Raw genomic sequence first — 10,591 nt, 5'->3', positions numbered from 1 at the left:
AGCTCTAAACAACACCTGTAAGTTCCTGCTCTTGTACCTGGAGAGCAACCCCCACACACACACCCAGGTGATGGAACTGAAGGCAGAATGGATTGAAGGATTTCTGCTTCTGGGCTTCCCTGGTGGCGCAGTGGTTAAGAAACCACCTGCCAATGCAGGGGACACGGGTTCGAGCCCTGGTCCGGGAAGATCCCACATACCGTGGAACAACTAAGCCCATGCGCCACAACTACTGAGCCTCGCTCTAGAGCCCGCGAGCCACAACTATTGAAGCCCGCATGCCTAGAGCCCGTGCTCTGCAACAAGAGAAGCCACCGCAACGAGAAGCCCACGCACCACACACGTGCAGCAACAAAGACCCAACACAGCCAAACATGGACGGAAGGAAGGAAGGGAGGGAGGGAGTGAGGGAGGGAAAGAAAGGATTCCTGCTTCCTAGTCCCAGACCCTTACCTCTAGAATGGAGTACCCGGCTCTCTTTAAAGAGGAGAAAAGGAGATGGGAGAAGAAAAAATGCCGTTTCAGGGTAGGAGACAGCATGTCAAATCCCTTCTCTGCCAACAAGTGGTGCAGAGTTGAAAAGCACCTGACCCAGCCCTTTTCAGTTTACAGCCCAAAGAGCTGAAAAAATAGGGTGACTGAGCAACGGCTGAAACTCCAGTTTTGTAATTAGTATAGGCATCCTTTCCTCTGTGCCACAAGCGTATCTCTCAGTATCAGCACTTGTGAGATAAGGTGGCCTTCAGGGAGAGACAAAAAGGCATGGTGCTGAAAAGCTGGACACAGACACCAGACCTCTTGGGTAAGAATCTCAGCTGTACTACCTACCAGTTGAGTGATGCAAAAGCTATTTAACCTTTTTGTGCCTCAGTTTCCTCACCTGTAAAATAGGGGTAATAATAGTACCCATCTCAGAAGACTATTTTCAGAATGGAATTAATATGTGTAAAGCCCTTAGTACAGTGTCTAGCTATTGTTATTAAGGAGCTACTGAGTCACTCAGGTCTTTTCCTCCTAATCATGTGCCTGGAATCTTCAGGTAAAAGGGAGATTCCTCATCTACCCTCATGCCCTCCCCACCAATGCCATAATTATTTCTGGGGCACCTGTAACAGTTTCTGGTTCTGATCCCCACAAGCCACTGAATACTTGGACTCTTCCTGAGAAACAAGCCTTGTGAGGGCCTTTGAGGTTCCCACCACCTTCCCTCCCTTTACCCCCAATGCTAATCTTTACCCTCTGGAAGGCTGTGTTCCATTGATTTCCAGGTGTGTCCTGGAGAGTGAGAAGTAATAACCGGTCCCCTGCTTCTCTCCAGGGCCTTATGATCCAAAGGAAGAAATCCACGCAGTGGGTGAGCACTGGAAAGACAGCAGCTACAGGGACTAGTTGTTCTTCACTGGCTGCATTTTGATCAGGTTTCTTTTTATCTCCTCCTTAACCCTGGTCAATACTCAGATCCGCGGGTCTTGAAGGGAGTGGGAGGGGGCAGGGGCTTCCCTGGAACACAGTCGGGCACCAATTCAAACAAGGCCCTCAAGACTTTAGGAGTCAGGCTGAGTGTCTAAAAGACCTGGGCCAGGGCTTCCCTGGTGGTGCAGTGGTTAAGAATCCACCTGCCAATGCAGGGGACATGGGTTTGAGCCCCGGTCTGGGAAGATCCCACATGCCTCGCGTCCACTAGAGAAAGCCCACCCAACGAAGACCCAATGTAGCCAAAAATAATAATAAAATAAATAATAAATTTATTTAAAAAAAAATAAAAGACCCGTGCCAGCCACTTTCCCTTGAACCTGGTGTTCACTTTTTATTCTCCCACACCCCTACCACCGGTTTTTAGGCTGCTTTGTGCCCTGTTCGGTGGAATCCTCTCTAACGGCGTTAAGTGCCTAGTACAGTGACAGTGGTCGCTATTGCTATTAATAGTAACATTCACAGGCCCCTGTCGGGTACCCTCACAGCTGCCCTGGGCCAGCCTAGGCCCTCATCCAAGGGCCCCCAGAGCATCTTCCGGGACCTGTACTCAGGGGTGTCTGGACGTGCAGTCCCACAGCCCCGGCCCGCCGGTATGGTCTAAATTGGGAGTGTGATTGCAGCAGGAATGCAGCGTGAAGGCATCTGATCTTGCTCGGCAGCCGGCTCTGAGGGGAGAGCGCCCCCTCGTAGGCTCCCTCTCTCAGCGCCCAGCTCTGGGTCCGGGAACCTGGGCCTCCTCAGCCCACCCGCTAGGCGCGGAGCGCGGAGGAGCGCGCACATCCGGCGCACACACGCAACATTACTTTTGACGCTTCTCGAAGGCCCGCGGACTGGCCGCGCAGAGTCTGCAGCGCTCGACTTTCCCGCCGCTGGAGAGGGCGGGGCCTCTGTGACCCCGCCCCTGCCCTAGGCCCGCCTCCGCAGGTTGATGGCAGCGGCAGCTGGGACTGCAGCGACGCCCGGCCCCGAGAGTCGCAGGCAGCGGCCGGAGCGCGCAGCCGAACGCCCGGGCCCCAGACGCCGCGGACACCCGGAGAGGCAGTTCCGGTGCCCTGACGCCTCCCTTGGTCCCCAGCGCAGCCCCAACCCCCTCCGCAGAGAAGTCGCAGCGTGAGCGCCCCTCGGCCGGCTCAGGACCAGGTACCCACCCCCCCCACCGCCGCCACCGCAGCCAGTGAAGCGGGCGGGGTGTCTGGAGGGGACAGAAGTCTGCTCCCCCTCCCCCCCACCCGCCGCCAAATTCGGTCCCGGGCGGGGCGGACTTGGTGTCTATATTTGGCCGAACAGCGGCCCGCCCGCCCGCAGGGCGCAGACACCTCGTCTCGCAAGAACGCAGTGCCGGGGCAGGAGGCCGGAGAAGGGTGCGGGGAGGCTGGGCCTCAGGCCGGGAGCCGCAGAAGCGTCTTGAAGGGCACAGGGATGCCCGGGGCTGGGGAGGGGCTGGAGTCAGTCGCTGGGGCTTTGGAAGAGCTCGGTGTGTCCCCTGGGGAAGAGCTTAGCGCAAGCCCCAAGCGGGAGAAAAGGCACCTCGCACTCCCCACTCCACTCCTGATAATCTGGCTCTGAGCCGGGAGGAGGGGGGTCGAGGACCCCACCCCCAAGAGAATTTAGTAGGAGAGAGGACCCAGAGGAGAAGTGGGGCTGAAGTATGGCCGGCAAAAGCCAGAACACAGTGGTGAGGGCCTCTTAGAGAAGCCAGTGCAGAGAGAAGTGGGAGGAGGAGAGATCCACCTTACACTGTGTCCCCCCGTACCCCACCCCCCCGCCAACAGCATGGGAGGAAACTGATGAAAACAGTAGCAGGAAGAACTCAGGTGAGCTAACAGGAGGAACTTCTCCTTGGCAAATTTTTAGAAAAAGGCAAAACCCCATCCACCTAAACTATGCCACAGACGCTGAGTTTAGGATCTTGAGGGGCTGCAGTCCTAGCCCCACAAATGGCCTTAAGCCAAAGCCTCTGATTCTGGACGAGGTGCCTCTGGGAGATAAACCACTTCCGTGAAGAGATGCTCATCCAAGCCTGGCAGCGGGAGGGCAGCCTGGCATTGAGGCTCCTTCCAAAACCACTTCAACTTCCAGGAAGCTTTCAGGCCCAGTCAGGCTCCACTGTCCCCCAAGCCTGGCTCTCTAAGGAGAAGTCAGGCCCCAAATCCTAGCCCCTCGAACTAAGCAAAGAACTTTCCCATACATCACCTTGAAGAAAACTCCCTGCTTCTAGGACCAGACTCTATATTAATTTATAGCTGACTCTTGGTTAGATAACCCTTCTCACTTGCCACTCCCCCAACTCTTCCTCCCTCCCTCCCACAGCTACGGGACTAAGGACCAAAATTTGGGCACCGAGATCCTCCATCTCTGCCCCCAGCTATGAGCCGGCGAGTGGTTCGGCAGAGCAAGTTCCGCCATGTGTTTGGACAGGCGGCAAAGGCTGACCAGGCCTACGAGGACATCCGTGTGTCCAAGGTCACATGGGACAGCTCCTTCTGTGCCGTCAACCCCAAATTCCTGGCCATTATTGTGGAAGCTGGAGGTGGAGGTGCCTTCATCGTGCTGCCTCTGGCCAAGGTGAGGGATGAGGGGAAGGAAGCAGGTGGAGGACACTGTCTGTGACTCCTGGGGACTCCTGATAGCAGCCTGTGTTCTCACCTAGTTCCATTCCTCAGTCAGGAGGGCAGTCTATGTGGACTGACTGCTCCCTGTTCCCCAATCACTCAGGGACCAGTTGGGAGGCTCTGTCACCCCTCCTAGAACAGCAGCATCACATCGGCCCCCACCTACTCACAGCCCATCCCTTCTCCATGCAGCACCCTGTTCCCAGCAGGGACCAGGAGCGGGTGATGGATAGTTGGGAAGCAGTGGAGACAGAACCTGGCCAGATTCTGTTCCTATCTCTCCTGATGCCACACCCCTTATGTTTTTGGTGTCAGGATCTTTGTACGCAGCCCAGGGTGACCCTTGGATTAAAACACACCCCGGAGCAGCACACTGAAGACAGGGTCAGGCTCTATCCAAAGAGTTCTTGGCCACCTCCCCCATTCTGGATCTTGCAGTGAGGTAGAATGAGAGCAAAGGGCCGGGGGACATGACATATAAGGCCAGAGCCCCCTCTACTCCAGGGATGGGGGCCAGGCAATGACCAACACCTTTAGTGAGTAGCCTCAAGCCCCTCAGCAATCTCTACCCACAGGATGGCCACTCCAAGGCATGACCTTGACCTGGATTCCGGCTCCTACACCTTGTTAGGGGAGGCCCCACAGGTGGCAAGGTCAGGATGAGGCCTGGCAATAGCCAGTGACTCACTCCAGTACAATGCAGACACCATCCAAGGACATCATCCCCTGGGCTCAAATTTCAGCTGGAGCCACCTCCTCCCCCAGTACAAGTGCCATTCCAATGCCATACAGCCACCCCTCTCCCCTACCGCCTGGTCTGGGTTGATGCCAGCCCCTGCAAAGGCCTCAGAGCCCCCACAAACATACCATAAAGATTAAAAATAGATGGGCCCCAGCTCAGGTTGGGAGATGGCAGGCACAAGGAATGCCTGCTGCTTATGGTTCCAAGGTAAAGCCATTGACAAGGGGGAGATCTGCCAACTGTGGCTAGGAAAGGGCTGTCAAGCACTGCATTGCATCTTACCTTACCTTGACCTATTCCACCAGGGGCTTCCCATAGACATTTCAGTTGGGGGAACAGGCCCAAGAACAGTCTCCTCCAAGCAGATGTTTTTAGAAGAGCACTGGACTAAGAAATCAAGTCTTGGCTCTACCAGTATCTTGCTGTGTGTCCTTGGTTAAGTTATCTTACGTCTCTTGTGTCTGATTCCTTGATATTAAATGACTTCAACTCTGTCTTCCGTGAAGTAGAGGAAGTAGGCCGGATGGGGTTGGAAGAGCAGAAAGGAGGTGGGTTCTGCAAAGAGAAAACAGATAATAGAGAATTGAGCTGTAAACAGATCCACTCCCCACCCCCTGAAAACACACAGGACAGTGGCCCCACATCTCCCTCTCTGACCCCTGCAGACAGGTCGAGTGGATAAGAACTACCCACTGGTCACTGGACACACTGCCCCTGTGCTGGACATCGACTGGTGCCCACACAATGACAACGTCATCGCCAGTGCCTCAGACGACACCACCATCATGGTAGGAGCCAGGTGGATGCTGCTGGGCTGTTGGGCAGGGGAAGCAGGGAGGGCTGCCTCACCTGTGCTGTGGAAGGTGGTGAGGGAGGTGCTGAGTTCCAGGGCCCTGCCCTGTCCAGCTCCCAGGCTATTTTTAGCTACATGCCCACCCCCTCCCAGGATGAACTGCTTAGGACTAATTTTAGCCATGGCTACCTTGGGGCCTGAAGAGCAGGGGGGCAGTGCTCTGAAGTCTCCCTGCTCGTGTGAGTAGGGAGGTCTCTGGAAAGCTGACAGTGCCACCTCCTGGCTCCCAGCTGCTTCTGCCCCATGTGGGCACCATCACATCTTGTCCTGCACTTGACCCTGGGGAAGGGGGGTGGGGGAAGTAAGGGAAGAGCAGAGTGACAAAGTGGGCTCCTCATCCCACCTACCCTATGCCTTTTCCTTCTATCTAGGTGTGGCAGATTCCAGACTATACCCCTATGCGCAACATTACAGAACCCATCCTCACACTCGAGGGCCACTCCAAACGTGTGGGCATCCTCTCCTGGCACCCCACTGCCCGGAACGTCCTGCTCAGTGCAGGTCTGGGGGCCTAGGGAGGGGTCCCTACCATAGATTGGGGGGTGTGGGGAGTGGCAAAGGCAGGGCCAGGTGACGGTGCCTGGCCATTCTGGGCAGGTGGTGACAATGTGATCATCATCTGGAACGTGGGCACTGGGGAGGTGCTTCTGAGTCTAGACGACATACACCCGGACGTCATCCACAGCGTGTGCTGGAACAGCAACGGGAGGCTGCTAGCCACCACCTGCAAGGACAAGACCCTGCGCATCATCGACCCCCGCAAGGGCCAGGTGGTGGCGGTAAGTGCCTAGGCTGGCCACGTCCCAACCCCTACCCCAGGAAGCAGCTGTCAGGCCTCTGTACCCACAACCCCCTGAGCCCCTCATCCCAGCTCTCACCTCCACCTCAACCCCAGACACCAGCCCTGCCCCGCCGTGTCTGCAACCACAGCCCCTGCCCTAAGTAAGCCCCCAGCCCGCAATTCTCAGCCCCGCTCCTGTTCCCTCCCCTCCCCTGCATCTCAGAAGCTCAGAGGAGGGCTGCTCGATTTGTGACTGAGGAGGGGAGAAGCTGCAAACTCTACCCTCCCACCAGACCTGCATGAACCGAACCTGCGCCCCCGGACCCCTCTCCTCCCAGCCGGCACCCAGCGCCATCTTCCGGCGCCTGAGCCTGACACTGGCTCGCGGGCAGGCCCCTTTCCAACCTAGCTGACCCGCTGGGCGGGGGACTGGAGGCAACCCTCGCGCGTTGTTTGTCCCAGCTGGGTGCCCTGGGAGGGCGGCGGCACCTGCCTCACCAGCCTCAACCTAAGGCGGGGCGCTGGATGCGCGGGGCACGTGCACGTCTGCGCGGAGTGCGCGCGGCGAGCGCGGCGGGAGCGGAGCGGGGCGGGGCGGCGGGCACTCTAACCCACTAACCCCGCGAGCAGGAGCGAGCCCGGCCTCACGAGGGCGCCCGCCCGCTGCGGGCCGTCTTCACCGCAGACGGGAAGCTACTCAGCACCGGCTTCAGCAGGATGAGTGAGCGGCAACTCGCGCTCTGGGACCCGGTAGGCCAGGCCGCGCCGGGCGCACGCGCTCGCTCCTTCGCTGGGTCAGCTGGGAGCGCTCTCCCAGACCGTGGCCCGCGCCCAAGATAGCTGAAGCGGAGCGGGGAGCTCCCGTCTGGGAAGCGCCTCTCTGCTCCCCTGGGAAGCCCGCAGGCATCCCCTGCTCTGAGGGCGCTTAAGGGCTCAGAATCTGCAGAGAGAGGCACGCGCCCCGCGCTCTCCAGGCCTGGGGCCAGCCAGGAGACCCCAGGAAACTGAATATTTAGGACCCCTTTTGTCTCCGCCCCCCACACCCAAGTCAGCAAGTTGGTTGCCCGCCCCTCCAGGCTCCTCAGGGCAGGCAGCTGGGTGACGCCTCTCCCTGTCTCCCCCTCCCCCCAGGAGAGGTTTGCGGCCCACGAGGGAATGAGGCCCATGCGGGCCATCTTCACGCGCCAGGGTCATATCTTCACCACGGGCTTCACCCGCATGAGCCAGCGAGAGCTGGGCCTGTGGGACCCGGTAACGCAGCTGGACGCTTGGGGTGTGTGCCCCGGGGACTGGCATCACGGGAGAGGGGCCAGGCGCCCCCCACCCGCAGGGCATGCCCACCTGGACAGGGCTGGAGGCTGCTGCCCTCTTTGCAGCGCCTGCCATCCTCACACCCACCCCTCTGCCCAGTTTTGCTGCGTCGCCTGAAGAAGCCCACGCTGGCGCCCCCGCCTGGTGATGCCGAGTCCCTGGGGGTGGTTTGCGGTGACTGCATGCGGCGGCGCAGGGGGTATAGGTGCGGGGGACCGAGAGTGGTGTCCAGGGGTGGGGTCTGCAGCTCTCTTCACCAGAGTTGCCTTGGGAATGCGTGGGCTTTGGGGAGGGCACGAAGCGTAAAGGAGCTTCAGGGCATCCATAGTGGCACGGCGGGCGGGACAGGGCTGGTCACGCCTCCTGTGCTCGGGCAGAACAACTTCGAGGAGCCAGTGGCACTGCAGGAGATGGACACAAGCAACGGGGTCCTACTGCCCTTCTACGATCCCGACTCCAGCATCGTCTACCTGTGTGGCAAGGTGCTCGCGGCCGGGAGGGGAGAAGAGGGGGCTGGGCCGAGATATCGGGGGCCCGCCCAGCATATCTCCGAACCGACTGGTTTTGCAGGGCGACAGCAGCATTCGGTACTTTGAGATTACCGAGGAGCCACCTTTCGTGCATTACCTGAACACGTTCAGCAGCAAGGAGCCGCAGAGGGGCATGGGGTTCATGCCCAAGCGGGGACTGGATGTCAGCAAGTGCGAGATTGCACGGTCAGCAGCCTTGCCCTTCCCGCTCACCTGCCTCTGTTCCCACGTCCCATCCGGGAAGACACGGGGGCTTCCCCAATAGTGTAGTCTCTGGAAAATAGTGGGTTTTCAGTGGTGGGGGGTGTCATATGGGCTTGTTTCCAGTGCCAGCCCCAACGCTACAGGCTTGACATTCTCTGAACTTAAGTTTCTTCATCTCTTAATGATGATAAACACCCCATCAGAGGGTGTTTAAAGTGCAATGCATGGTAGGCGCTCAGCAAGTGTTGGCCTCTAACCCCTTGGTCCCGGGCAAAAGTTAAGGGAGTGGGAGCCTGAGCGGGTACCGATCCCCGCTCCCTTATAGGTTCTACAAGTTGCACGAAAGAAAGTGTGAACCCATCATCATGACTGTGCCCCGCAAGGTGAGTGGCCGGGAGAGGGGTTGGGCAGGGCTCCGAGGCGGAAAGGAGCGGAGCAGGCCTGGCACCCTGCTCGTTCTCGTGTCCCCCTACCCCTGCAGTCAGACCTGTTCCAAGACGACCTTTACCCAGATACGCCGGGCCCCGAACCCGCCCTAGAAGCGGATGAATGGCTATCCGGCCAGGACGCCGAACCCGTGCTCATCTCGTTGAGGGACGGTTACATGCCCCCCAAGCACCGCGAGCTGCGGGTCACCAAGCGCAACATCCTGGACGTGCGCCCGCCCCCCGGCCCCCGCCGCAGCCAGTCAGCCAGCGACGCCCCCTTGTCGGTAAGGTCCCGCCCTGCTCCACCCAAGCCCAATCTTCACATCCCCCTGCCGCCCGCCGCCCAACGCCGCCTCTTCCGTCCTCTGCGTCCAACAGCAGCACACCCTGGAGACGCTGCTGGAGGAGATCAAGGCCCTGCGCGAGCAGGTGCAGGCCCAGGAGCAGCGCATCACGTCTTTGGAGAACATGCTGTGCGAGCTGGTGGACGGCACGGACTAGCGCAGTGCGCCGCGGAAGCTCCAAGCCGGGAGGGCAAAGTGGGGCGGAGCGCAAGCACTCCCGCGCCGCCCCGGCTTTGGGTCCTCCGGACCCCGCCTCTCTGGGCCTGGGCCGGGACTGGGGAGGGAACTCCGCCCCTCGCGGGAGTCCTGGACAAATGAAGCGCTGCGGACACTCGCGTCCGTCTGGCGCCTGCCGGGCTGTGTGCCTCGTACAGGACTCAGCAGGAGCTGGCCTTGGAAGGCCCAGGGTGACGGGGGCCTAACAGTGGTGCTGCACGGCAGGCAGTGTCCCCTTTGTGTCCCTTCCCGCCCAGGGCAGGGAAAGTGCTTAGTATTAGCGCAATGCTTGGGGATGTTGGGGAGCTTGGGCTTCACCTCAAAGGGGTAGCGATTCGACGGGTCTCCCCAGACTGGCTGGGGAAAATTACAACGCTTCTCCCTCTAATCAGCTCACTTGACTCCACCACCCTGAGTGGTAAACTGAACGGGCGTCACCCCAGTTCTACGGACATACACAAACGTTGGCTGTACAGCCGGACCCACGGGCTACACCCAGCAGTCTATGGCAGAGGGCTCTCTTCCTTCTCTCCATCTGCAGGGGAGAGGACGGCTTCCTCGCGGCACTCCCGCAGGAGAACCAACCAGAGAACTGGCATGAGGAAGCAGGTTCACACCTCCCCTCTCCCAGACACACACACACACACACACACACACACACACACACACACACCTGCCCCCAGCCCTCTGCTGTGGCCTTGACTCTAGGAGGAAAACAAGACGTACTGAATGAAACATTTTACCAAGTGCTCAGTCTGTGCCTCCTGCATGGGTGGGGATGCTAGACCCCCCAGCCTCTGTAAGTGCCACCACCAGACTCCTGGGGGCCCTGACAAATGCAACGCTCGGCTCAGGACCCACCAGACATCCTCTTACTTCAGAGCCCTCCCCACGCAGGTTCAGAAGGAACCCTCAACCCGCAGATGGGCGTTCTTCCCCAGTAAAGGCAGGTAGGAAAAGCCTTGGGTTTGAAGCCTCTTTTATTTGTGCCTCAGAATCAGTCTGGTGCCCCTGGCATCAGGGAAGAGGGTGAGAGGAACAGCTTCCCTTTGTTGTTTTCTTCCATCGCTTTCGTGTCCCTTCTGAGCCTCACT

General features: G+C 59.1%; 1 protein-coding gene across 2 annotated transcripts; it reads left to right on the top strand.

Moving 5' to 3' along the window:
- Window positions 1-2,388: 2,388 nt before the first annotated feature.
- On the top strand, window positions 2,389-10,456 carry CORO6 (coronin 6). Of its 2 annotated transcripts, XM_059908635.1 has the most exons (11): window positions 2,389-2,616; window positions 3,787-4,041; window positions 5,496-5,618; window positions 6,055-6,184; window positions 6,281-6,462; window positions 7,596-7,715; window positions 8,153-8,257; window positions 8,346-8,491; window positions 8,835-8,892; window positions 8,991-9,221; window positions 9,316-10,456. In XM_059908635.1, exons 2-11 carry the CDS (start codon window positions 3,844-3,846, stop codon window positions 9,436-9,438), a joined length of 1,416 nt encoding a protein of 471 aa, XP_059764618.1. In that variant the 5' UTR covers window positions 2,389-2,616; window positions 3,787-3,843; the 3' UTR covers window positions 9,439-10,456. The 2 variants fall into 2 exon arrangements, with proteins under 2 accessions (XP_059764618.1, XP_059764619.1); XM_059908636.1 differs by lacking the exons at window positions 2,389-2,616; window positions 3,787-4,041; window positions 5,496-5,618; window positions 6,055-6,184; window positions 6,281-6,462 and adding an exon at window positions 6,714-7,214.
- Window positions 10,457-10,591: the final 135 nt, after the last annotated feature.

The sequence above is a fragment of the Balaenoptera ricei genome, chromosome 20 (genome assembly GCF_028023285.1).
Source record: "Balaenoptera ricei isolate mBalRic1 chromosome 20, mBalRic1.hap2, whole genome shotgun sequence".
NCBI classification, from domain to species: Eukaryota; Metazoa; Chordata; class Mammalia; order Artiodactyla; family Balaenopteridae; genus Balaenoptera; species Balaenoptera ricei.
The sequence above is the reverse complement of the archived record's forward strand: the minus strand, read 5'-3'. Positions and strand labels throughout refer to the sequence as shown.

Coding starts and splice junctions, on each gene's coding strand:
- CORO6 (XM_059908635.1), top strand. CDS start 3,844: ATGAGCCGGCGAGTGGTTCGGCAGAGCAAGTTCCGCCATGTGTTTGGA. Junction 4,042..5,495: donor TCGTGCTGCCTCTGGCCAAG/GTGAGGGATGAG, acceptor TGACCCCTGCAG/ACAGGTCGAGTGGATAAGAA. Junction 8,258..8,345: donor TCGTCTACCTGTGTGGCAAG/GTGCTCGCGGCC, acceptor CTGGTTTTGCAG/GGCGACAGCAGCATTCGGTA.